Source organism: Oncorhynchus gorbuscha, linkage group LG15 (genome assembly GCF_021184085.1).
Source record: "Oncorhynchus gorbuscha isolate QuinsamMale2020 ecotype Even-year linkage group LG15, OgorEven_v1.0, whole genome shotgun sequence".
NCBI lineage: Eukaryota > Metazoa > Chordata > Actinopteri > Salmoniformes > Salmonidae > Oncorhynchus > Oncorhynchus gorbuscha.
In genome coordinates this window covers 10,621,884-10,649,865 of record NC_060187.1, presented here as the reverse complement: position 1 = coordinate 10,649,865, position 27,982 = coordinate 10,621,884, and the positions used below count along the sequence as shown (strand labels likewise).

At 46.6% G+C, this 27,982-nt stretch overlaps 2 protein-coding genes across 2 annotated transcripts in view; one reads left to right on the top strand and one right to left on the bottom strand.

The window, feature by feature from the left end:
- The window catches only part of LOC123996461 (complement factor H-like), a 29,825-nt gene extending 29,351 nt beyond the window's left edge, over positions 1 to 474 (top strand). The window contains exon 14 of the mRNA XM_046299830.1: positions 79 to 474. Coding sequence (XP_046155786.1) covers positions 79 to 281 — 203 coding nt within the window. The 3' untranslated portion in view covers positions 282 to 474. The remainder of the gene's footprint in view (positions 1 to 78) is intronic.
- On the bottom strand, positions 429 to 27,197 carry aspm (assembly factor for spindle microtubules). The gene is given in 31 exon segments (XM_046300101.1): positions 429 to 1,250; positions 1,484 to 1,656; positions 3,773 to 3,949; positions 4,136 to 4,290; positions 7,949 to 8,141; positions 8,316 to 8,507; positions 8,673 to 8,822; positions 9,034 to 9,243; positions 9,345 to 9,504; positions 9,682 to 9,782; positions 9,885 to 10,034; positions 10,167 to 14,738; positions 14,979 to 15,173; positions 15,323 to 15,451; positions 15,642 to 15,790; positions 15,899 to 16,103; positions 16,469 to 16,681; positions 16,811 to 16,896; positions 18,302 to 18,447; positions 18,569 to 18,744; positions 18,896 to 19,026; positions 19,236 to 19,377; positions 19,464 to 19,531; positions 19,708 to 19,947; positions 21,642 to 21,788; positions 23,039 to 23,134; positions 23,265 to 23,360; positions 24,753 to 26,136; positions 26,139 to 26,228; positions 26,404 to 26,547; positions 26,782 to 27,197. Coding segments are annotated over 31 exon segments (10,467 nt in total). The 5' UTR covers positions 27,076 to 27,197; the 3' UTR covers positions 429 to 1,147.
- Between the last annotated feature and the right edge of the window lie 785 nt (positions 27,198 to 27,982).

The following is a 27,982-nucleotide window of genomic DNA, read 5'->3' as shown; positions in this document are numbered from 1 at the left end:
AATGGAAAAACAACCAAATATCAGTGGCCCTTGAAAAGACACATTCACACTGATTCCTGTACAATCTTCTCATTTCAGAACCCTGCACTGTGGATGAAGAGCTGATGAACGCACAGAACATCCAATTTAAATATCCTCCGCAATATGAAAATAAACTCTATGCCACACATGGGGATCATATCACTTTTAAGTGTACTGGTCATAGTAGACAGAGCCCAGGAAGTGTTGATTTTCGTCAGCAGTGTATAAACGGGTTCATGAACTTGCCTCATTGCCAATAGTGGCTTCAGCTTACGGGAAGAGAAGGGCAAAGGCTTGTTGGACAAACATGTCAATCGATATAACCCCCGTCAATAGTTTGCTCAAACCATTTGTTCTGGGGCTTTGCATAAGGTAAGAAACATTGACTTCACAGGAGTTGTTTTTCATGTCAGTCCGAACTTTAATAAAGTACCTCTGGTTTTGAATTCTCAATTATTTTGTCTGTTATTAGGGGAACAGTGTTATACTAGTCATGATCAGAAACGACGGTAGGGGGAAATAGCATCTAATGGCAGGAAGCGGTCACAGCACAAGGCACTTTCTGGTTAAATCAGATGGTTTATTTACAGCAGTAGGCAGTCAAAGGAATATTTACAGAATGGATTCAAGAATCGCTACGGTATATTTTCTGTTTGGCATGTGCAAATTAGATCTAAATCACATCTTTCAATTACCAGATACTTCACACACCTATCTAGACAGTTCAAACACCACGTTACTCACTTCTAGTGTCTTTCTCCCACTGAGGTTTAGATCATTAACATGGGATAATAGTAATAGGTCTACATGTTTTTTAATTCACCCTTATTCAATCCATTAACCTACAGGTTAAATGCTTCCACCGTGTGGCCACCAACCATCAGTGTATACACCTTGCATCATGTCTTCTTATTGAATCAAACAAAGTTATCAAAGACAACTCATGGAGCTTTTTCTAGATAGAATCAAAACATTAACAAGCTTAAAAAAAAAAAAAAATCATCAACGTAGAGTACATTTAAAAAAACTTTAAAAAATAAAATTATCATATGCGTATCATTTAATAAACAATTATACAAAAAAATGTCTATGGAAAAAGCTAAAGAAAATATTTCATTAAGTACATTTAAAGCACAATAGAGAAGACGTCAGCCACCATCTGTACAGCTCGGAGAGGGTCAACTATGTCTTGCAGTTTGTCCTTTCTGAGAACCCAGTCAGGGGAGAATCTGAGAAGAAAAGAACTAATTAAAATCTGTGAAGGTTTACTGAAGAAATAGTATGAGTACATCATATTCATACTTGGTTCAAGTAGCATCAGCATTATTGCCAAAGATTGTTTCGGGCAACGTTTAAGTCCTAAGCAGTTACCTAGATACATTTGATTTAGCTTGACAGACATGCAGGGTGGGCAGTTTACACTTTTGGGACTATCCCATGGTACTGGGACCAGCGTACTCACTTAGGCACTGGCTTGGACTTGCGGGGGGTTGCCGGGACAATGAAGCTTCCATTTATGGATGCCCCCATCTTCTGCTTGACCACGGTCCTCTCGGCATCCATCTTGTGTTTGCGTGCAGTGAGGCGGTAGATGCTGCGGAGCCGGTCAACTGCCTTGGAAAGCTTCCTCACTTCCTGAAGAGCACAGAAACCAACCAGTCAGACATGTTGAGTTGTGAACAACATAAACCAGTCAGACAGAAGCAGTAGCATACGCCGCAGGTTGTAGTAGCAGTGGAAAAATAACCCATTTGTCATAGTAGAGTAAAAGTACAAATATACCTTAATAGAAAAATCACTCAAGTGAACGTCCCCCAAAAAAGCGTCTGCTAAATGGCATATATATTATTATATATATATTATATATAAAATACTACTTGAGTAAAAACTATAAAAAGTAAATGTAATTGCAAAAAGATACTCGAGTATCAAAAGTATAAACAATTTCTAATTATTTCTATTAGGCAATCCAAACGGCACAACATTGTTTTAAAAACATTTACGGATAGTCAAGGGCACACTCCAACAATTTACAAATGGAGTATGTGTGTTTAGTGAGTCTACCAGATCAGAGGCAGTAGGGACGACCAGGGTTGTTCTCTTGATAAGTGTGTGAATTAGACCATTTCCCTGTCCTGTTAAGCATTCAAAATGTAACGAGTACTTTTGGGTGACAGGTAAAAAGTGCATTATTTTCTTTAGGAATGTAGATAAGTAAAAGTTGTCAAAAAATAAATAGTAAAGTGCAGATAACCCCCGAAAAAACGACTTAAGTAGCACTTTAAAGTATTTTTACAACACTAGCAACAGCGATAATAGTAATAATAATAGCAATAGCAAGAGACGCCGCAATAGCAAGAGACGCCGCAATAGCCGCAAGCAAGAGACGCCGCAATAGCAAGAGACGCCGCAATAGCAAGAGACGCCGCAATAGCAAGAGACGCCGCAATGGCAAGAGACGCCGCAATAGCAAGAGACGCCGCAATGGCAAGAGACGCCGCAATGGCCGCAATAGCCGCAATAGCCGCAATAGCAAGAGAAGCCGCAGAAGCCGCAATAGCAAGAGAAGCCGCAGAAGCCGCAATAGCAAGAGAAGCCGCAATAGCAAGAGAAGCCGCAATAGCAAGAGAAGCCGCAATAGCAAGAGAAGCCGCAATAGCAAGAGAAGCCGCAATAGCAAGAGAAGCCGCAATAGCAAGAGAAGCCGCAATAGCAAGAGAAGCCGCAATAGCAAGAGAAGCCGCAATAGCAAGAGAAGCCGCAATAGCAAGAGAAGCCGCAATAGCAAGAGAAGCCGCAATAGCAAGAGAAGCCGCAATAGCAAGAGAAGCCGCAATAGCAAGAGAAGCCGCAATAGCAAGAGAAGCCGCAATAGCAAGAGAAGCCGCAATAGCAAGAGAAGCCGCAATAGCAAGAGAAGCCGCAATAGCCGCAGAAAAGCCGCAATAGCAAGAGAAGCCGCAATAGCCGCAGAAAAGCCGCAATAGCAAGAGAAGCCGCAATAGCCGCAGAAGCCGCAATAGCCGCAATAGCCGCAGAAGCCGCAATAGCCGCAGAAGCCGCAATGGCAAGAGAAGCCGCAATGGCAAGAGAAGCCGCAATGGCAAGAGAAGCCGCAATGGCAACAGAAGCCGCAATAGCAAGAGAAGCCGCAATAGCAATAGCAGAAGCCGCAATAGCAATAGCCGCAGAAGCCGCAATAGCAATAGCCGCAGAAGCCGCAATAGCAATAGCCGCAGAAGCCGCAATAGCAATAGCCGCAGAAGCCGCAATAGCAATAGCCGCAGAAGCCGCAATAGCAATAGCCGCAGAAGCCGCAATAGCAATAGCCGCAGAAGCCGCAATAGCAATAGCCGCAGAAGCCGCAATAGCAATAGCCGCAGAAGCCGCAATAGCAATAGCCGCAGAAGCCGCAATAGCAATAGCAATAGCCGCAGAAGCCGCAATAGCAATAGCCGCAGAAGCCGCAATAGCAATAGCCGCAGAAGCCGCAATAGCAATAGCCGCAGAAGCCGCAATAGCAATAGCCGCAGAAGCCGCAATAGCAATAGCCGCAGAAGCCGCAATAGCAATAGCCGCAGAAGCCGCAATAGCAATAGCCGCAGAAGCCGCAATAGCAATAGCCGCAGAAGCCGCAATAGCAATAGCCGCAGAAGCCGCAATAGCAATAGCCGCAGAAGCCGCAATAGCAATAGCCGCAATAGCCGCAGAAGCCGCAATAGCAATAGCCGCCGCAGCAGCAGTGCCATACCAGAGCCCTGTACTGGTCCTGCAGCAGGATGATCAGGAGGAAGCAGGCCTTGGTGAAGATGCTGCCTCCTTTGTCGGCCACCTTGTCTCCGGCCTTCTCCCTGTATATCTGGAGCAGGTCCAGCAGTGTGTCCACAGAGTTCTCCACCGCATAAACCGCCTCGATTGTCTTGTCATACTGTTGAAGAGCGAAAGGAACACGCAGCGTTAATCTATAGCGAAGGCCGAGAATATTCACAATTAAACAAACATTTTGTTTCACAAAGTAAAAATTATACGGAAAGATAAAACTATCTGGGCAGAATCTACTCAAAGGTATCCAAATAGGCCTGTGCACAACAAGGGGTGTTAGGGAGGGACCCACCTTGGAGAGGTTGAGGAGCACCTGGATGGCGTAGGTAATGACTTCCATAGAGGGGACACTCCGGTTGCAGCTGCGGATCAGCGTGAAGATGACCAGCGTGGCGCCACTCGTCACCAGACGCTCACAGCACTCTGGGGACAGCCTAGTGGCGGTCTCTGCATACACAAACTTCCTGTTAGCAAACTTCCTCTGCATATACACACTTCCTGTTAGCCAACCAGTCTCCCTAACATGGTTAATGTCAATACCCCAATAGTACCATCCAGTGTACTACTCTACCAACAGCCGTTAAGCTCTGACGTGCTGTCAACTAGCTCAACCCGGCTCTTTTGACAACTTCTGTCACCGTAATAGCCTTGGTTTCATGCATGTTAACATTAGAAGCCTCCTCCCTAAGTTTGTTCTATTCACTGCTTTAGCACACTCTGCCAACCCAGATGTTCTAGCTGTGTCTGAATCCTGTCTTAGGAAGAACACCAATAATTCTGAAATTTTAATCACAAACTACAACATTTTCAGACAAGATAGAACTGGCAAAGGGGGCGGTGTTGCAATCTACTGCAAAGATAGGACAGAACTCTGCAGGCTATCCAGGTCTGTACCCAAACAATTTGAACTTCTACTTTTAAAAAGCCACCTCTAAAAACAAGTCTCTCACCGTTGCCGCCTGCTATAGACCACCCTCTGCCCCCAGCTGTGCTCTGGACACCATATGTGAACTGATTGCCCCCCATCCATCTTCAGAGCTCGTGCTGCTAGGCAACCTAAACTGGAACATGCTTAAAACCCCAGCCATCCTACAATCTAAACTTGATGCCCTCAATCTCACACAAATGATCAATGAACCTACCAGGTACCTCCCCAAAGCCTTAAACACGAGCATCCTCATAGATATCATCCTAACAAACTTGCCCTCTAAATACACCTTTGCTGTGTTCAACCAAGATCTCAGCGATCACTGCCTCATTGCCTGCATCCGTAATGGGTCAGCGGTCAAACGACCTCCACTCATCACTGTAAAACGCTCCCTGAAACATTTCAGCGAGCAGGCCTTTCTAATCGACCTGGCCGGGGTATCCTGGAAGGATATGCATCTCATCCCGTCAGTAGAGGAAGCCTGGTTATTTTTTTAAATGCCTTCCTAACCATCTTAAATAAACATGACCCATTCAAGAAATTTAGAACCAGGAACAGATATAACCCTTGGTTCTCCCCAGACCTGACTGCCCTTAACCAACACAAAAACATCCTATGGCGTTCTGCATTAGCATCAAACAGCCCCCGTGATATGCAGCTGCTCAGGGAAGCTATAAACAATTATACACAGGCAGTTAGAAAAGCCAAGGCTAGCTTTTTCAAGCAGAAATTTGCTTCCTGCAACACTAACTCAAAAAAGGTTCTGGGACACTGTAAAGTCCATGGAGAATAAGAACACCTCCTCCCAGCTGCCCACTGCCCTGAAGATAGGAAACACTGTCACCACTGATAAATCCACCATAATTGAGAATTTCAATAAGCATTTTTCTAAAGCCATGCTTTCCACCTGGCTACTCCTACCCCGTTCAACAGCACTGCACTCCCCACAGCAACTCGCCCATTTCTCCTTCTCCCAAATCCGTCCAGCTGATGTTCTGAAAGAGCTGCAAAATCTGGACCCCTACAAATCAGCCGGGCTAGACAATCTGGACCCTTTCTTTCTAAAAATGATCTGCCGAAATTGTTGCCACCACTATTACTAGCCTGTTCAACCTCACTTTCTGAGATTCCCAAAGATTAGAAAGCAGCTGCGGTCATCCCCCTCTTCAAAGGGGACACTCTTGACCCAAACTGCTACAGACCTATATCTATCCTACCATGCCTTTCTAAGATCTTCGAAAGCCAAGTCAACAAACAGATTACCGACCATTTCGAATCTCACCATACCTTCTCTGATATGCAATATGGTTTCAGAGCTGGTCATGGGTGCACCTCAGCCACGCTCAAGGTCCTAAACAATATCTTAACCGCCATCGATAAGAAACATTACAGTGCAGCCGTATTCATTGATCTGGCCAAGGCTTTCGACTCTGTCAATCACCACATCCTCATCGGCAGACTCAACAGCCTTGGTTTCTCAAATGATTGCCTCGCCTGGTTCACCAACTACTTCTCTGATAGAGTTCAGTGTGTCAAATCGGAGGGTCTGCTGTCCGGACCTCTGGCAGTCTATGGGGGTGCCACAGGGTTCAATTCTTGGACCGACTCTTCTCTGTATAAATCAATGAGGTCGCTCTTGCTGCTGGTGAGTCTCTGATCCACCTCTTACGCAGACAACACCATTCTGTATACTTCTGGCCCTTCTTTGGACACTGTTAACAACCCTCCAGGCAAGCTTCAATACCATACAACTCTCCTTCGTGGCCTCCAATCGCTCTTAAATACAAGTAAAACTAAATGCATGCTCTTCAACCGATCGCTACCTGCACCTGCCCGCCTGTCCAACATCACTACTCTGGATGGCTCTGACAACTACAAATACTTAGGTGTCTGGTTAGACTGTAAACTCTCCTTCTAGAGCCATAAACATTTCCAATCCAAAGTTGAAGCAAATTCTAGATTTCTATTACGCAACAAAGCATCCTTCACTCATGCTGCCAAACATAACCTTGTAAAACTGATCATCTTACCAATCCTCGACTTTGGCGATGTCATTTACAAAATAGCCTCCAATACCCTACTGAACAATTTGGATGCAGTCTATCACAGTGCAATCCGTTTTGTCACCAAAGCCCCATATAATACCCACCATTACGACCTGTACGCTCTCATTGGCTGGCCCTCGCTTCATACTCGTCACCAAACCCACTGGCTCCATGTCATCTACAAGACCCTGATAGGTAAAGTCTCCTTATCTCAGCTCGCTGGTCACCACAGCATCTCCCACCTGTAGCACGCGCTCCAGCAGGTATATCTCTCTAGTCACCATAGCATCTCCCACCTGTAGCACACGCTCCAGCAGGTATATCTCTCTAGTCACCATAGCATCTCCCACCTGTAGCACACGCTCCAGCAGGTATATCTCTCTAGTCACCATAGCATCTCCCACCTGTAGCACACGCTCCAGCAGGTATATCTCTCTAGTCACCATAGCATCTCCCACCTGTAGCACGCGCTCCAGCAGGTATATCTCTAGTCACCCCCAAAACCAATTCTTCCTTTGGCCGCCTCTCCTTCCAGTTCTCTGCTGCCAATGACTGGAATGAACTACAAAAATCTCTGAAAGTGGAAACACTTATCTCCCTCACTAGCTTTAAGCACCAACTGTCAGAGCAGCTCACAGATTACTGCACCTGTACATAGTCCATCTATAATTTATCCCAAACAGCTACCTCTTCCCCTACTGTGTTTATTTATTTAGTTCCTTTGCACCCCATTATTTATATCTCTACTTTGCACATTCTTCCACTGCAAATCTACCATTCCAGTGTTCTACTTGCTATATTGTATTTACTTCGCCACTATGGCTTTTTTTTGCCTTTACCTCCCTTCTCACCTCATTTGCTCACATCGTATATAGACTTGTTTATACTGTATTATTGACTGTATGTTTGTTTTACTCCATGTGTAACTGTGTCGTATATGTCGAACTGCTTTGCTTTATCTTGGCCAGGTCGCAATTGTAAATGAGAACTTGTTCTCAACTTGCCTACCTGGTTAAATAAAGGTGAAAATAAAACAAATAAATATATCAGTAAAGACACGTTACACATTTCCATGTAATGGTTATTTCAGGACTATTATTGCTTCAGTATAGTGGGATGAGCGCGGTCTCACCCAGATTCTTCAGAGCCTCCAAGATATAGGAGAAGTGCTTGTATTTGAGGAGGTATTCGATGGCCCAGGACGTCTTGTTGCACAGCCGGTCCTCCTCTCGTACCTCCTCAGACACCTTCCGCAGACGATGCCTCAAGGACACCACTTTACGATTGTCATGGAGCTTTCTGGACTGGTGGCCTCGCCACAACGCCTAAACAGAGAGAGGGGTAAGACCCAGGGGTGGTGAAGAGAGAGTAGAGGGAGAGAATAAAAGAAAAGCATTCATTTTTTCCCCCTAATGACAACAAAGCAAGGATGCTGTACTGACTTGTAACTTAATTCCCTATTGAATGTATTGAACAGAGACTCTGGCTCAGTACAGCACCTGTGCCTTGATGATGCCCTGCTGAACCCTCTGTTCCCGCCTACGGAGGAGGAAGGTCCTGGCGGCGTGCTGGATGGTGGAGGCGGCGCGGCGGCGGCGAGCTAACCAACTCCTGGCTGCCCTCTGGGCCACGACCACCCTCCTCCTGTCCTCCAGGTATCGCAGCCTCTGGATCCGTGCTCTCAGCCACCTCTGGCAGGAACAAAATGGCAGAGCGACATGTTTACTGTCCTTAAACAGAACTGCTCATTCATAATGATCACCCTCCAGCAGGAAAACTGATCTTTACTTTCAACTCATATTGGTGATAACATACAGTTTGGGGGGGGTTCCAATAGTTAAGGGATGATGTTGTACCTGTATAAAAATGACAGAGGTGATCTGTCTCTTGGCAGACCGCAGAGCCCAGTGTGACCTCAGAGCTCTCTGGATCCGCACAGCACAGAGGTGGTGGTACACAGACGCGCAGAAACGCACCCTCCTCTCAGCAGAGGCCTCTTCTCTCAACTACAAGACAGGACAAAACAAACGATGGTGTTTCGATATCGTGTTTTCTGAGACCACTATAGAAGAGAAGTGACAGTTGGCTTTCTTGTAATAATCTCAGCATTTAGCACTGATTCAGGGTCAGTTGATTTCACCCATCCTAAAAGTAACACTAACGATTTATCGTAGGCTAAACTATTCCTAGATCAGGTTACAAAGTAAGTTCTATTACCTGTCTCCTGGCAATCCAACCTCTGCAGTGAGCCTGGACAGTGATGGTAGCCTGTTTCAAACGTGTGTATTTGACGCTCTCTGCTTTAGCCTGCTGCATAGCTCGGACTCTCCTCTGTAGGACCAGGGCAGCCTCTCTTTGTCTCTGGAACGCCCGTTTCTGGACCCATCCCCGGAAGGACGACTGGACCAGCACCGCAGCCCGCTGCTCCTGGAGGGGAGATAGAGGTTCAGTCTGGATGACTCAATCATCAGAGTTGGCCATCAAAAGAAAGATGAACCTGGTTGGATCCAGGGGTGTAGTGGTCTTACCTTATGCAGGCGATTCCTGGTCGCATGGCCTCTCCATGACGCTTCGATTGTAACAGCGGCAGCTTTCATGACCAGGAAGTTGCGACGCTCTTCCCTGGCTTTTAAGGTCTCCCTCCATCTGCACTGAATGACCCTTACACTACACTGGATCACTAGGAACCTGGAGGAAAACAAAACCAAGCACTTCATTTGACCGAGGCCCACTTTTTCGAGGTTAAATAAGGCACATCCAAAACAAGTCGACAGGACCCGTGTCATCAATGCAATCTATGAAACTTAAAGAGGACAAACCATTTCTGATGGTCAAGCAACTAAAAAAGAGAAGTTTTATTATTACCTGTTGCGTAGATGCCTGGTCTGCATACAGCGGTGGACTGTGGAGACAGCCGCCTGGCGTTTCTTGGCACTCTGTCTGGCAAGATCACCACGGAACACTGCCTGCAACCCAAACAAGATAACATTCCACCACGATCAATAAAATAACGTCGATTCATCTCAGTACGGAATATTATTAGCAGTAGTAGTCGATTGATTACTAACTTGAATAAGAACAGCAGACTTCTTCATTTCCAGGTATTTTGCCCTCTCTCTTCGGCAGAGGAGATGGGCCCTGAAACGTTCCTGTATTATAGCAGCAGATGCCCTTTGATGCTGAAACCGACGCCTCTCCACCATTCCACGGTAAAATGCCTGAATGGAAAAAGGAACAGTCTTTTTTCAACTGCATTTACGGTCTAATTTTGGCATTTTGTTAAGGTATTGTTAATAAATTCAAAGAATGTTTACATCAGACGACAGAGGAAATATTACTTTGGTACAGACCTGAATTGTGACTGCACTTCTCTTGAGATTCTGGTACCTCTTGAGTTGGATGTGTCCACGCACTCTGGCCTGCAGCATTTTGACACTGGTCAGGGTCTTTAGGTACAGGGATCGCTGCTCTCTCTGGGCCTGCCGGCCTCTGTAGTGCTTTTGGAGAGTAGCGGCCGCTGTCTGACGCATCAGGAATCTCCTCCTCGCCACCCAAGCCCTGCAGTGAGACTGCAGCTTTACCGTGCTGGATCGCAGGGTCAGATAACTTCTCCGTTGGATGGACATGCGTATCACGGACTGGATCTTGACAGCCGCACGTTTGCGTCTGGCCAGCCTTCTTGCCAGGGTTCCACGGATGGCTGACTGAAGCTTCACAGCAGCTTCTCTGATGGCCAAGTAGTCGTCCCTTTGTCGTCTGAGGACGTTGCATGATCTGAACCATCTTTGGATCGTGACTGCAGAGGCTTGTGTTTCGTTGTACCGTGTCCTGGCCTGGTGTCTTCTGAAGGCAGACTGGATCAACAGAACAGCAGCTTTTTCCTTCAAGAAGCGTTGTCGTCTGATGCTCATTCTCAGAAATGACTGAATCTTCCTGGCTGCCATCATCCGTTTAGCCAGCTCCATTGCCTGTTTTCCCCTATACAAGGCCTGAAGGTTTATCACAGCATTTCTCATCTGATGGTAGTTCTCCAACTGAGAGTTCCTCAGTCTCTGAGCTCTGAATCTTTGCTGAAGAACACTGGCTGCCCAATGCTGCCTCCTATAAGCAGACTGCTCCTTGTGCATCCTGAAGTTGGCCTGGATCACAGTAGCAGCTCTGCACATCTTAGCAACGTCTTGTCGAACGCGATACCCTCTGAAAGCTGCCTGAAGAACTATGGCCGAATCCTTCAGTGTCAAGAACTGGTCTCGGTCTTGTTTCCTTTGAATGTGAGATCTGTAGTACCTCTGAATGATGACAGCAGACAATCTCATGGCCTGGAACTTGACCTGCTCCTTGTGCATCCTGAAGTTGGCCTGAATCACAGTAGCAGCTCTCTTCATCTTAGCAACATCATGGCGCACACAACGCCCTCTGAAAGCTGCCTGAAGGACTATGGCCGAATCCTTCAGTGTCAAGAACTGGTCTCGGTCTCGTTTCATTTGAATGTAACATCTGAAGCATCTCTGGATGATAATGGCAGCAAACTTCATGGCCTGGAACTTGACTTCCTCTCTGTGCTTTCTGAAGCCAGCCTGGATCGTGGTGGCAGCTTGATGTTGAAGACTGAGCTCCTTTCTGGCTCTCTGGCCTCTGTATGCTGCTTGGAGCAAGATTGCGGCACTGCGCATTCGTTGGTAGTGATGCATCTGCTGTTTCACTGCAACAGCAGCACGATATTTTTGTTGAATGGCAAGGACAGAGGATCTCAGGGAGAGGTACTGTCGGCGTTCGCAGTGCGCCCTGTAACTTCTCTGGAGAACACTGGCGGCCTTGTGCATCTCTCCAGTGCTCAGTCTTGATCGCATGCCCCGGAAGGCAGCCTGTAACACGACAACAGCCCTCCTCTTTATGCACAGTGCTTTCCGGTCTTCAATCATCTTGTTGTTGGCTCTGTAACGAGCCTGCACTGTGTTCACAGCCCACTGAAGCATCTTATAGTGAGCCCTCTGCAGGTGTTTCCGGACGTGAGATTGAATGAGTATGGCCGCTCTGCATTCCGTCTGCAACTGTTTCCGTGCCGTCATTTCTCTGAAAGCCGCCTGAAGGACAATGGCAGACTCTCTGATCTTTATGAATCTGTCTCGGTCTCGTTTTCTTTGAATGTGAGATCTGTAGTACCTCTGAATGATGACCGCAGACAATCTCATGGCCTGGAATTTGACCTGCTCCTTGTGCATCCTGAAGTTGGCCTGAATCACAGTAGCAGCTCTCTTCATCTTAGCAACGTCATGGCGCACGCAACGCCCTCTGAAAGCTGCCTGAAGGACAATGGCAGACTCTCTGATCTTTATGAATCTGTCTCGGTCTCGTTTTCTTTGAATGTGAGATCTGTAGTACCTCTGAATGATGACCGCAGACAATCTCATGGCCTGGAACTTGACCTGCTCCTTGTGCATCCTGAAGTTGGCCTGAATCACAGTAGCAGCTCTCTTCATCTTAGCAACGTCATGGCGAACGCAACGCCCTCTGAAAGCTGCCTGAAGGACTATGGCCGAATCCTTCAGTGTCAAGAACTGGTCTCTGTCTCGTTTCATTTGAATGTAACATCTGAAGCATCTCTGGATGATAATGGCAGCAAACTTCATGGCCTGGAACTTGACTTCCTCTCTGTGCTTTCTGAAGCCAGCCTGGATCGTGGTGGCAGCTTGATGTTGAAGACTGAGCTCCTTTCTGGCTCTCTGGCCTCTGTATCCTGCTTGGAGCAGGATTGCGGCACTGCGCATTCGTTGGTAGTGATGCATCTGCTGTTTCACTGCAACAGCAGCACGATATTTTTGTTGAATGGCAAGGACAGAGGATCTCAGGGAGAGGTACTGTCGGCGTTCGCAGTGCGCCCTGTAACTTCTCTGGAGAACACTGGCAGCCTTGCGCATCTCTCTCATGCGCTGTCTGGAAAGCATGCCCCGGAAGGCAGCCTGTAACACGACAACAGCCCTCCTCTTTATGCACAGTGCTTTCCGGTCTTCAATCATCTTGTTGTTGGCTCTGTAACGAGCCTGCACTGTGTTCACAGCCCACTGAAGCCTCTTATAGTGAGCCCTCTGCAGGTGTTTCCGGACGTGAGATTGAATGAGTATGGCCGCTCTGCATTCAGTCTGCAACTGCTTCCGGACCTTCATCCCTCTGAAAGCTGCTTGTAGAGCAATGGCTGCCCTAAGCTTCAACAGATAGTCCCTCTGTTCTTTTCTTACCATGGCCACATCCCTGCATCTCTGTTGACATAGTAGAACAGCAGTTTTGACAGCAAGGAAGCGTTTCCTGTCCCTGAAAGTGAGGAACCTCCTCTGAATGATCATGGCTGAGTGGTGCATCCTAGCAACCTCCATTCTTGCTCTGTGACCGCGATACACTGCCTGAATCACAACTGCAGCGGACTTCACTGAGGTGTACCACTGCATCTGTAGATCTCGGAGGCGATTGGCCCTGTAATGCTGCTGTACAACGATGGCCGCCACCTTTGCAGCAAGATAGGCCTGACGCACTTTGTGCATCCTTAACTGAGCTTGGATGACCGTAGCAGCTTGGTGTTTCGTCCTTAGGTCTCTTCGGACGCTGGATCCCCGGTAAGCAGACTGTAGCTTTACTGTAGCCAATTTCAGCTGGCTGTACTGCGCTCGCTGTGTTCTGCTTGCTACAAGAGCCCGGTACCGACACTGGAGGACTACAGCGGCACGTTGCAGTAACACATATTGTCTTCTACAGAGAATGACTCTCACTACTGACTGAAGGACAGTAGCGGCCTGGTGTTTTTGCCTCAGCTCTTGCCTAACTCTCATGCCACGGAACCAGGCTTGTACAGTAACAGCAGCCTTCTTGACCAGGAGATAATCAGTTCTAATCGTTTTCCCTGCCCTATAAGCTCTGTACTGGCTTTGGATGGTCCAAGCTGCCTCCTTTCTTGACCTGAACTGTGACTGCAATACATGCCTACGGTAGGAAGACTGAATGAGTGTGGCGCATTTTTGCAGTTTTTCAAGCCTCTTCCTCTCTGCCCTACCTCTCCAGATAGCTTGTATTCTCAATGCAGAATATTGGAGGGCCATATATTCTTTCCTTGATTTCTCCCCTACTAGCTTGGCTCTAAATCGCTGTTGGACAACAATTGCAGATTTTTTCAAGGACAAGAATTTTCGTCTGGCCACAAACTTCATGAAAGTTGTCTGGATGACTGTGGCTGCCTGGTTCTGTTGTTGCAGTAGTCTCCGAGCCGTATGTCCACGATAAGCGGACTGTATGGTAACAGCAGCACATCTCATCTTCAGGAATTGTTGCCTCCCTGCATCTCTTTGTACAGAAGCCCTGAACCAACGCTGAATCACAACTGCGGATTGTCTCATCGTCACCATCTGTTTTCTGACCGTCCTTGCCCTAAAAGCACTTTGGATGACAGTGGCAGAGTGATGCTGCAGTTTCAGTGTCTCAAAGTTGCGTCTCTGTGCATGACCTCTACACCAAGCCTGAATGAGGATGGCGCTCCGCTGGGTGCCCATGTACAGTTTTAGGCACCTGTGCATTCTGTAGCAAGACTGAATCTTCAGGGCAGCTGCGGTTCTTCGGGCCATTTGGTCACTGTGCCATTTCTTAAATGCAGTTTGTATCACTGTGGCAGCATGGTTCTCCCTCTGCAGTCTCTGAGTCTTGCGTCTCCGATAGTTTCTCTGGATTTTGATAGCTGCTGATCTCAGCAAGCAGTAACATTCACGCTCTTCCCTTGCCAGAGCAGAGGCCCTAACATGCTCCTGAATTACTGTTGCAGCCCACTGTGTCCTTCTGTAGGTAGTGACTGCCATCTTCATCCGCCAGAGAGCTTGAACTTTAACAACATGCAATCTCACGCGCTGGTAGTTTTTCAAGGTAATATACTTCTTCCATTGTGCCTGTATGACAAGTGAAATGTGCTTAGATGACTCAAAAGCGGTTAGCAGTTATCAATACTGTTCAAGATCTTTCCACAGTGATGCAAACTGGCAGAGATTACTTTACATACTATACCTCATGCATGTAGTATAGCTATAACTAATAATGGTGAGCAGGTTACTAAGTATGAGCATGATGGGTGGGTGGGTAGGTAGGGCCAACAGCCCATATATGAAATTCTATAAAAATAAAAAACGTACTTGGATGGTGGTAGCAGCAGCAACCTGGCGAGCCCAGAGTAGAGCCTTTCTCCTCAGTGTCAGGGCGTTCCGCACTGAGTAGCCCCTCCATGCAGCCTGGATTCGGACGGCTGCAGCGGTCTGACAGACAGCTCTACGTCTCTGGAGAAACTGCCTGACCAGCACCTGGATCTTCCCCGCTGCTACAGTCCTTTCCTATAACAGATGAGAGGATAGGTGAGATGTGAGAAGTTTCTCCAAGTACAAGAGATGCCATCTGCACCAAACAGAAAATCATTGAAAAACAGTAAGACTGTTAGGACTAGGGTTTGTGACCTTGAGAGGTAATATAGACTAGACGTAACCTGGTAAAGCTTCAGATCCTTCTTCAGACGGTACTTTCTCCAAGCTCCCTGGATGATCCTGGCAGCACGCGTCTCATTCCGCAGGTCCAGGAGACGAGCACACAGGAAGGACAGGTAACATGTCACAACCTGGAACAGAGAAACACAGATCAAATGAATCTGGAAACACGTAAGAGATTCAGCATTCTTGTTCAAAATAAAAAGGCACTGACAATTACAAGAACGTATTGAAACGAATCAAAGTTGGAACTGTTCACTAGTTTTCCCTGAGAAAAGAAATGCACACAGTCCCGCCTTGGAAGGTCATAACCCCTCCCACCTTCTCATTTGGGATAGTGTTTGACATGTCAGCAGGGTTCATCATGGCAGGAACCCCTCCCAAGTCAGACACTGCAGTGTTGACCAGCCTGAAGTTATTCTTCTCATTCTCCAGAAGCTCTTTGAACTCCATCGATGGCAACACAAGGCCTACGAACAATAACAGAATAAAAAAATCATTTAACCTGTCAATTTTCTTAGTATGCAATGAAAACGTTTTAACTGCCTCATTAAATGGATGCATTTGGGAAGAAATACCATTTTGTGTGGTGGGCCAGGTGTCAAAGGAGTTGTCCGAGTCGCTAGAGGAGCTGTTGAGTTCAACTCGTCCTCTCTGGGAGCACTCCACAGTTTGGGTGGTATTGTGGCTGACGCCGTCTGCCGGTAGGTGGCTGGGGTGGTAGTGGTGGATCAGGTAGCAGAGGATACGACCGTCTGAGAACGACACCGTGAAGTTCTCTGCCTGGAAAGAGAGACAAATTCAAAATGGATGACAATAAAATGCATGTATGTGTAGTATTAAGTTGGTAAAAAAGTTACATTTTATAAAATCACATCCACTATAGATAACAGACAGAAGCATTACCTGATTTTTTTCCCCACACTAGGCAAGTCAGTTAAGAACAAATTCTTATTTTCAATGACTGTCTAGGAACAGTGGGTTAACTACCTTGTTCAGGGGCAGAACGACAGATTTTTACCCTGTCAGCTCGGGGATTCGACTCGCAACCTTTGAATTAATGGCCCAACATTCTAACCACTAGGCTACATGCCGCCGCAACATTGAGTACGCCTGCATTTTCTACCACAGGTCAGCAACAAACTCACCTTCAAGTGGTAGAACTGGCAGACAGCATTGACCCATTCCATGAGTAGAGTGATCTTTGAGCTACTGTGCTTGAATGGGGGTCTAGGCTTGGCAGTCTTCTGCAGCACACCTTTGTCAGCCCTCAGGGAGGCCAGCCTCTGTTTGGTAGTCCAGGTGTGTTTGAGGAAACTGATCTCTTCTCTCAGCTGGTCCTCGTCCAGAAGAACCTCCACCTGGATAGAAAGGGGAGGGGGAGTTGATTCATGAAAACAGATGAATGTGGGAGAAAGTGTGTTATTGTAATGGAAGAAGCCGAGGAGGGGGACGCTTATCCAAAGTCATTGTCAGGTTATGAAACGTACCTGGAAGGCAAAAATGATCTTCCACAGCAGGTTCAGTGTCTTCTCCCTGTGTCCATCCACAATATCTCTGGAGTCAATGACAGCATCTGGAAGACATAATGGCAATTAGTTCAAAGGAGACTGCACTTCCTGATTTTTCACATTTTTATTTTTACCCCTTTTTCGTGATATCCAAATGGGTAGTTATGGTCTTATCCCGTCGCTGCAACTCACATACTGACTCTGGAGGCGATGGTTGAGAGCCATGCGTCCTTCAAAACACGACCAAGCCAAGACGCACTGCTTCTTGACACACTGCTCGCTTAACCCGGAAGCCAGTCGCACCAATGCGTCGGAGGAAAGCCTGCACAACTGCCGACCATGTGGGCGTGCGTGCGCCTGGCACGCCACAGGAGTTGCTAGACCACAATGGGATAAGGACATCTCGGCTGGACAAACTGTCCCTTAACCCGGACGACGCTGGGCCAAATGTACGGCACCTCATGGGTCTCCTGGTCACAGGCAACTGCGACACAGCCAGGGATCTGTAGTGATGCCTCAATCACTGCAATGGAGTGTCTTAAACTGCTGCGGCACTGGGGAGGCACTGCACTTCCTGATGTGACCTAGTTTTAGATATGGTTCATTAACTCCACGATGGAATTAAAACAAGTTTGTTCAGCGTGTGGTTTGATACGGGTGTCTCGTGTGTGTCCGCAGATGGGAAATGTTAAAACAACATCAATAAATTACACAACGTCAATGAAAATAAGAATTTGTTCTTAACTGACTTGCCTGGTTAAATAAAGGTAAAATAAAAATTTTAAAAAATTAATGAAACAATATTTTCACAGTGCACATCTTTTAGCCTTCAATATTTGTACATTAATTTCTACAATTTATAATTGGTTTGAAGTTACTCATTGAAATTTGGAGCTAATGTCCCAGGTACATTATGTCATTTAGTGAGGGTCCGTAACGAGCCCCATAGTGGTATCTAATGTCAAACCAAATTGACCATCACGATCTGGTCACATGCAGCCGTGCTCTGAATTGATGATAACTTGGGTGCTTTCGGCTGTGGGCAGAATTAAAATTAAACCAAGAAAAAAAAAAAAACTTACGTTACACTTCATCCCGTGACGTTCCACCCCCCCCCCCCCTCTTGTAAATCTGTTTTAGATGAGACCGACTTTAACCAAAACTATCCCATTCACTCTTAGGTCATATCGATGGGACACCTCACTGTCTAACTAGCAGAGTGTTATCATTCATTCATTACTTTTAGTCAAATCCAAAGAATAGTAGAGAGAAAAATGTGGTCCTTCTGTAGCTCAGTTGGTAGAGCATGGCGCTTGTAACGCCAGGGTAGTGGGTTCGATTCCCAGGACCACCCATACGTAGAATGTATGCACACATGACTGTAAGTCGCTTTGGATAAAAGCGTCTACTAAATGGCATATATTATTATTATTATTATAAAAAATAAAATAAAAAAAAGAGTAAATTTACCATGCTCATCCTTGAGGTCAACCCCTCTGGCTCGGAGCACCTGCAGGGCTATGTCAACGTTGTGGACCTTCTGCAGACGACTGATTGCGGGCATCCTCAGCTTACGGGACAGGCTCCAGTCCTGGATGAACAGCTCCATCACACGCCTGACAGAAAAACATGCGCTAATAATGTCACCAACCTGTAACTTGTAGAGCCAACACTTTGTGCAGGTTCTCTTTCCACCACAACAATGACATCAAAAGGACGGGTGTGATAATGTCTTACACTAGACGGATTCCACACTTAAGGTCAACGGACAGATTCTTGACAGCGAAGTTGAACTCGTCCAGAGGCGTCTGGATGTGGGAGACCAGTAGGCCCATGTAACCCAGGTGACGGGGGAGGATCCCCTCCCCACTTAGGAAGTCCCTGGAGAACGCCAGCAGCAGGTCCTTGGTAGTCTGGAGAATAGAAAACAACCAAGAGATCAATGGGAGGTACTACAGGGGGAGGGCTGCAAAGGAATTAAAACAATTCAATAGAGTCAAACTCTGTTAATGTCTGTCAGACAGATGACATAATTAGTGGCCATGGGAGTTGGTGTCACCGGACCTTGAATTCTGCATCCATACAGAACAGACAGGGGTCATGTTCAATCATCCTGGACTCTTTGGCTTTATCCAGGAAACAAACCAGGAGGAGAAGCTTCTTCAGAGTGAAACGAGACAGCGCCCCCTCGTGGCCTGCACAACAGAACGATAACAATCAATGACCAACTTATATAATACACTTCATAGAATCTTCCATTAAACAGAAGGAATAAAATTATATATATTATATTTTCAGTGATAAAAAAAAAAAAAAAAAAACATATTTATATATATTTTTTAAATCACTGAAAATAGCAACAAAAAAGCTGAGCATAATGGAAGACAGGAGAGCAATGAGTTACCATCTTTGTAGAGGTTGGGTACTTTGGCATGTCTGAACTCCGCAGCGATGTCAGGGTTCCACAGCAGACGTTTCAGAATGAACATGGCTAAGCCCATGACGTCACTGTTGCTCTCCAGTGAGATCATCTCCCCGTAAATAGTCTGAAAACAGGTTGCATTTCATGAGACTTCAACATGGACAAATATAGACATGTAGAAAAAAATAAAACCATTATCTGACTGACTACCTCAAGTCCAATCCGTAACCAAAGAGGATTGTACGATAGAAGCCAGTTGAGAACCTTTTGGCGTTCCCCTAAAAACAAGAACAAAAAAACAACTTTACATAGGCTTTTGGACCTGAACCTTTGAATATGCGTACTACTAATACTACTAAGAAATTACATAACTTATAATTGAACTCGAGTTTTAACACACATCCATATGAATCAGACTACGTTACATATGTTTAAGGCCATTGTGCATACATACCGATGTCCTTCCAAAGATGCCGATCCTTGCGTACCAGTAACCTTCTAGCCTCCACCTCCAACTCCAGCCTCTGGATGGCTTTGACCATGGGCTCGGAGGTGAAGAGCTGGCAGGCGGAGCGACGCAGCCGGTTTAGCCGCCGCCTGGCAGTGTAAGTACTAAACGACATCTCCTCTTTGGTGGGAGCCTTGTTGACAGCAAATTTGTCATTACCGCCCATCGCCAGGGATACGGCATTCACTACACATCAAAAGAGATGGGGAGATACGAAGCAATGAAATTCTATATCCAGTTGAAGTTTACATACACTTAGGTCGGAGTCATTAAAGCTTGTTTTTCAACCACTCCACAAATATCTTGTTAACAAACTACAGTTTTGGCAAGTCGGTTAGGACATCTACTTTGTAAATGACACAAGTCATTTTCCCAACAATTATTTACAGAGAGATTAGATCACTTATAATTCACTATATCACAATTCCAGTAGGTCAGAAGTTTAGATACATTAAGTTGACTGCCTTTAAACAGCTTGGAAAATTCAAGAAAATGATATCGGCTTTAGAAGCGTCTGAAAGGCTAATTTACATTATTTGAGTCAATTGGAGGTGTACCTGTGGATGTATATAAAGGCCTAGCTTCAAATACACTAAATTGTTATCTTATCTACAAATTAGAACCACTATGAAAATTCAACATCATGCCATTAGTTGACTATCACAAATGCCCCATGGGTAACAGGGTTTCAAATAGGAAGCTGTCATGGCCGGCGTGGCCGACTGGTCTACAGGGCCGGCGTGGCCGGCTGGTCTACAGGAAGCCGGCGTGGCCGGCTGGTCTACAGGAAGCCGGCGTGGCCGGCTGGTCTACAGGAAGCCGGCGTGGCCGGCTGGTCTACAGGAAGCCGGCGTGGCCGGCTGGTCTACAGGAAGCCGTCGTGGCCGGCTGGTCTACAGGAAGCCGGCGTGGCCGGCTGGTCTACAGGAAGCCGGCGTGGCCGGCTGGTGGCCGGCTGGTCTACAGGAAGCCGGCGTGGCCGGCTGGTCTAGCCGGCGTGGCCGGCTGGAAGCCGGCGTGGCCGGCTGGTCTACAGGAAGCCGGCGTGGCCGGCTGGTCTACAGGAAGCCGGCGTGGCCGGCTGGTCTACAGGAAGCCGGCGTGGCCGGCTGGTCTACAGGAAGCCGGCGTGGCCGGCTGGTCTACAGGAAGCCGGCGTGGCCGACTGGTCTACAGGAAGCCGGCGTGGCCGACTGGTCTACAGGAAGCCGGCGTGGCCGACTGGTCTACAGGAAGCCGTCGTGGCCGACTGGTCTACAGGAAGCCGGCGTGGCCGACTGGTCTACAGGAAGCCGTCGTGGCCGGCTGGTCTACAGGAAGCCGTCGTGGCCGGCTGGTCTACAGGAAGCCGTCGTGGCCGACTGGTCTACAGGAAGCCGTCGTGGCCGACTGGTCTACAGGAAGCCGTCGTGGCCGACTGGTCTACAGGAAGCCGTCGTGGCCGACTGGTCTACAGGAAGCCGTCATGGCCGGCGTGGCCGACTGGTCTACAGGAAGCAGTCATGGCCGGCGTGGCCGACTGGTCTACAGGAAGCCGTCATGGCTGGCGTGGCTGACTGGTCTACAGGAAGCCGTCATGGCTGACTGGTCTACAGGAAGCCGTCATGGCTGACTGGTCTACAGGAAGCCGTCATGGCTGACTGGTCTACAGGAAGCCGTCATGGCCGGCGTGGCCGACTGGTCTACAGGAAGCAGTCATGGCCGGCGTGGCTGACTGGTCTACAGGAAGCCGTCATGGCTGGTGTGGTCTATAGCAGGTCCAGTCAGTGAATAAGAACAGTGGACCCTTACGAGAGCTCTAGCACACCAAGACAACACGCCAGGGTGAGTGTCTGAACTAACAGTACATCACAGTCTTGCTCTAGCCAGGTGAACATTACCTTTGGTGACCTCCGTGTTGACCTTGAAGTCATCAGGGGTGAGGACGTAGTTGATCCACCAGGTAAACCCCGTCTCCTGTTTCTCTATCCAGCGCTCATCATAGAACATGTTCTTCGCAGCGAACGGCATCGGGTGTCTTGGTATGGCTGCAAGTGACAAGAATGTTCCGTAAGTGACAGCACACAACAGTAGATTAGAGTGTGAGCCAGAGATTGATTGAGAGAGATTATTTTATAAATATATAAAATAAATCCATCTACCTATACACACAACACATTGCCAAAAGTATGTGGACACCTGATCGTCGAACATCTTATTCCAAAAATCATGGGTATTATAATATGCAGTTGGTCCCACCTTTGCTGCTAGAACAGCCTCTGCTTTTCTAGAAGAAAATTGCCAGATGGGACTTGGCTCACAGGTGGCATTCCAATTCATCCCAAAGGTGTTCGATGGGGTTGAGGTCCGGGCTCTGTGCACACCAGTCAAGTTCTTCCACACAGATCTTGACAAACCATTTCTGTACGGACCTCGCTTTGTGAACGGGGGCATTGTCATACTAAAAACAGTAATGGGTCTTTCCCAAACTGTTGCCACAAAGTTGGAAGCACAGAATCATCTTGATTGGCATTGCATGCGGGAGCGTTAAGATTTCCCTTCACTGGAACTAAGAGACCGGAACCACAGAAAAACAACCCCAGACCATTATTCCTCTTCCACCAAACTGCATTGGGGTAGGTAGTGCTCTCCTGGCATCCACCAAACCCAGATTAGTCTGTCTGACTGACAGATGGTGAAGTGTGATTCATCACTCCAGAAAACTCGTTGCCACTGCTCCAGAGTCCAACGGTGGCAAGCCTTATACCATTCCAACCGACGCTTGGCATTGCACATGGTGATTTTAGGATTGTGCGGCTGCTCAGCCATAGAAACCCATTTCATGAATCTCTCAACCAACAGTTCTTGTGCTGACGTTGCGTCCAGAGTCCGTTTGTAGTGTAGCGAGTGTTGCAACCGAGGACAGGTGATTTTTACTCGCTACCCGCTTCGGTGGTCCCGTTCTGTAAACTTGTGTGGCCTACCACTTCACGGCTGAGCCGGTGTTGCTCCTAGACGGTCAACTGTAAGTGTTGTTATTGTGAAGTGGAAACATGGCAGCTCTACCAGGGCAGAACATTGACTAACTTGGATAGGTGGCATCGTATGACAGTAGCATGTTGAAAGTCACTGAGTTCCTAAGGCCATTCTACAGACATTGCATGGCTGTTTGGCTGTTTGTTTGGCTGATCTTTTTACACCTTTCAGCAACGGGTGTGGCTGAAATAGCCAAAACCACTCATTTGAAGGGATACTTTTGGCCATGTAGTTAGTGTATGCATCAAAAGGTCTAGGTTACCTGTTTGACCAGGCTTGATGAAGGCGAGCTTGGACTGGGCCACAGCTACAATCTTTGCAGTTTTTACAGATGAGCCACCAAATGATTTCTGTGCACCTATGATCAAGAGTAGAAAACAAAGACATTCAAAACTCTTCCACATAGAAATTGACCTACTAATTTACCAATACAACACATCTACAGTGTACCGTCTTGTTTTCCACATTGTAGGACAAGCTTTTTATACCTTGCGGGCCAGGTTTTGGAGCTGGCTGCTTGGCTTGGGCAGGGGGCACAGACTTTGGAGCCTTCATGGAAGAGGCAGAACTAGTACGCACAGAAGCTGAAAAACAAGCACACACACAGATGACAACATTTAAAATATTCAAAGCATTAGGCATGTTGTGACAGTGTGTAACCCCATGCACTGTCTTGGAGGTGGGGCAAAGGCAGTGACTCAGACAGGAGCACAGTGCAAACAGAGGCTTTAATTAACAAAAGGAAAATATATTTCTGAATCTTCCAGAGCTCTACAGGGCCAGACTTTAAACTTAGAACACTAAAAGCATTAAGTCAACAAGACTAGCCAAAAGCTAAAATGCTGCAAATCATAAAATCAGTCCTAGACATACTTGACAGGACGTGCGCTCTAGACCAGGTATTCCAAACCCCAGGGGTACGCGCAATTCCGTCGCAGGTACACAAAATAAAAATGTGATTCACATTTTTCAAAATGTAAACTATTATATTTTCCAACGGGGCTACACATTTGGGTGAGTCTCACCCGTGTAGCCTCATTTCACTGTTAAAAATACATTCTAATAATCTAGTGTTCAGCAAAATAACATCAAATAGAGGCAGCCAAGACAAATAATTAACATGCAATTAAGTACAATTACGCAGGTACTTTCCCAAAACAGATGACACAAACAACTGGATTTTTATCCCGTTGATGCCCTGCCTCCAGTCCACTTATCTGAACCTCATTGAAATTTCAACAAGCAGTTTTGTGAAAATGTCACTTAAAATCAGAAGCCACTGCCAAATTTCTGGATTGGTCTGCGCTCAGGGTTTCTTGACTTGGCAAATCGCACTGATGTCCTTCGCAACCACGTACCTATGTGAGAGTGTATTCTCGGCCCTAACTTGTATGAACAGACCGTGTGGAAAATTATTTAAGACTGAGACTCTCCAATACAACATTGCAGAGTTACGTGCATCCTTTCAAGCACACCCTTCTCATTAACCAATATGGTGAGTGGTGAGTTAAATCACCATTCTCAATGAAGGTTTTATATGCAAGATGGTTAAACGAAGAGCAAAATGATTAACTATTATTATTAGTGACCTGATCCAAAAAGAGCTGTCACTTCCCACAAGCCGGGTTGTGACGAAAACTCATTCTTATGTTTAATAAACGTATCATATAGTGTGTGTGGCAGGCTTACAATGATGCCAAAAAAACACCCTGGTGCTAGAGGGTATACGTGTGGAGGTTGAATGTTTGAAGGCGTACGGGACTATAAAAAGTTTGGGAACCACTGCTCTAGATAATGCTCCCCCCATAGTGAGAGCTGCACACTTTTAAGGCAGTCAATTAGGAGAGCTGCCACACCCTCTTTTAGGGAACAGTGCTCAACTGGAGTTCGCCCCCCTAGCCTTGCTGCACCACAGAAGTCAATGTGCACAATTCAATTTACAGAGAATACAGAGGACATTTCAAAAACCAACTCACCTGATGTTTTTGTCTGCTGCCTGTGAGAGGAGGCACTGAACCCCTTCTGCTGAGCTGGTCTGTTGGGTCCCTTTACCACTGTTGACACCCTACTCTTCTTCACATGGAACATGCTTTTCTCCGCAGCATCCTCCACTTTCTCCCCTCCATCCCTCAGAAACTCGTCGCTCTTCCTCTTTTTGCTCCGCACAACCCTCATGTCAAACTGGCTCTGGTTGTAAACAGGAAACACGCCTGGCCGGTCAGGTAGAGATTCCACTATCGGTGCTGTGTGGAGCTGAGTGACACCCAGAATGGAATCATCCAGGCCAAGGTGCTGGGGGCCACCAGTGGAGGGGTTCATAGGCAGAGGAGAGCTGAGGGAGAGGTTAACTGGAGCAGGGATAGCATCCAAACAAACTGGCCTACAGGAAACTGACTCCAGCGCCTGCAGCCTGGCCTCCCGTGGGGAGATAGTTAATGGAGAATCATGATTTGCATCAGAGTCTATGACAGGGAGACTAGGGGTAACTGTAGTACCCGGGCTTGACTCTGAATGGCCACTGTCCCCAGACAGCTCCAGTGTTTTCTCCAGGAGACGGCGCCTGGAGGTTTTGATTCTCCTCACCCCAGGACTGCGTACCTGGACAGGAACTGGTTTGCTTTTGATGACTGTGGTGGTGGTGAAAGTAACCTTTTTGGATTGAGGAACATCTTCTCCAACCTCTACTCTACCCTCCTTGTCAGTAACACGTTTTGGTTTGATGAAGAAGGTTAGTCTAGGCTGTGCAGGATCTGACTTGATGGGGCTTTCAGACAGGGCTTTGATGTCAATCACAGATTTGACAGGGCCACAATTCTTCTCTCCATTTGCTGACTCCAAGGAGTGGGAGAAATCAAAGCTAGAGCACGCATTTGGAGGGCTTGCACCAACCACATGAGTTAGATCTGACTCAATCAAGGCCAGTGCATCCCTCACAGACAACACTGGTGTTCCAGCCAACACTGTATGGCTTATGTCCGCAACAGCGTCATCAATCACATGGGCTGGGCTCTGTAGAGACTGAATATGGGGCATCAGCTTTTGAAACCTCTCTGGAGTGCCGACAGGGGACACAGTCATGTTCAGTAGTCTGGTGAGGTCTCTGCACTCAGGTGTGCCTACTGGGCAACTGTAGCTGGCTGCTGCATCAGAGGAATCGATTAGCTTTGCAGCGGGGACTAGAATGACGACAGGTGAGTTCTTTTGGACATTGTCAAAACTCAACTGACCCAACACATCCTGCTTAAACTTCTGCCCTTCGACAGGTGTGCAGGCTTTTTTGTTGAGTGAGGCAAGAGGGCTGCGAACCTTCTCCCGTCTGTACTGTGGTGTCCGGGACACATGGAAGGTCTTGTTGGCTGCCATCTTCAGGGAAGACACTGAGTTTTCTTCTCCCTTGGAGGGTCTGACAGGTCAAATGCCTTCTTGCTTTTGATTGAGTCCCACAGACTCTTCTGTAACACAGGAATAAAAAACATGAAGTGTTGAGTTTGTAGTTATGTATAGAGCATTTGTGAGGCTTTGAAATAGTTCAAATGAAATTGGATTTATTACGCTACATGTTGATTAGTGTGAATTAGGTAGTATGCGTAACAACAGCTTATATATATATATATTTAAGTAAGTTACCTTTCTTCTTTTGGGTGCGTCTGCTCTACCGAGCAAAATGGCTTGGTGTTTGACCACCCCATTGGCAATGAAAGTGATCAGCTCTCGGATACCACCTTCCTCTATCGGTGTCCAAGTTATTGTCAAATTGACACGCTCCTCAGGCTGGGAAACAAACGACAGGGGAAATAACGTTAGCGAGCTACTGGTAAAATGTATGGCTAATGTGACAACTGTTGGCTGGCTAGCTAACTTACGTTACATCTGACAGCTAACAAAACGTTAACTTGGGTGAATGTCATGCCAACTAGCTCCACTCGTTGCCATCTAACGTTAGATAACTTAACTAGTTATAGTATTATATTTGAGCACATGTTAGCTAGCTAGAATGTCCCTTACCGGAATTGTAAATCGGGTTTGATCCACGGAAAAGCCTTTCGTCGATGCAATCTTATCAATTGCCACCTCTATGTTTGCATCTTCAACGGGATTCTCAATGCAAAGAACTAATGATTTGGAAGATCCCAACTTTACATTTCCAAATGTTACAAACGGAGCCCTTGAAAACTGAATTAAACTCAAAACTGGATGCGAGCTATTGTTTTCTTTATTGCCATAAGAAACAGCTGGTGAATCTTCTTTCTTGATGGGACTAAAATCCAGGAAACCTCCCCTCGCTGATAACTGAGCCATTTCCAAACTTATCTGTAGAAATCAACGCAAGTTAGTCACCGAACCATCTAAAAAAATATCTAGCTAATTAACGTAGTTATTTTCCTTGCTATTCTCTATTGCGAGCAAACGTTAACTGACTGAAAACACGTTTCTCTGTTAATGGTTACGTTCAGTTTGAATTTCGATTTACTTTGTTAGCCAATCATATCGTAGGTTGGCCGCTTTATGTTCCAATCGCTGTGGGGTAAACAATGAATGGCCAATCAGAGATCCTCCAAATGTTTAAACTGCCATAAGCCGCGCCTACTCCGAGAAGCGCACTACAGTCATCAGATGCCACTCAGGAAGGGGGCGACGTTGATATTATATTTTGTAGTTCTTAGCTAGACGTTGTAACCTACAGTGGCTTTGTATTCACGGTTCAGACAGTTTATTCGTATCACTTATTAGGACAACATTCAGGTGTGGCTATGTCTTCCACATAGCCTACTAAATTAGTAAATAAATGTTGATACGTGATGCAATGCTTGTTGGCGAAAATCATTTGATTTTTGCTACGTTTGGCCTTCTGTTGTCCAATTCAAATGTTAACCAGTGGAACAAATGTTGCACAAAATCATGTAAATGAAATTGCATTTACTGGTACTCTATTTGTGTTTGATTGAGTTGTGTGTGTTGTATGCAACATCTGTACTTTTTTGAATTAGGTCTACAGTGTTCAGGCTCTCAGTTGGCGATAAGAGAAGCCTGAAAGAGCAGCAGTGGAAGTGGATTCTAGGCTACATCTTCCCTCATGATTGGGCTATTCAGTGCGGTGCTGGAGCCTGAAAGAGGCATTCTCATTATGTATGAAATATGCACCGTTTCCTCCTTCCCATCCACTTACATTTATATTACAGTATTTCAACACTGACAGACCATCTCA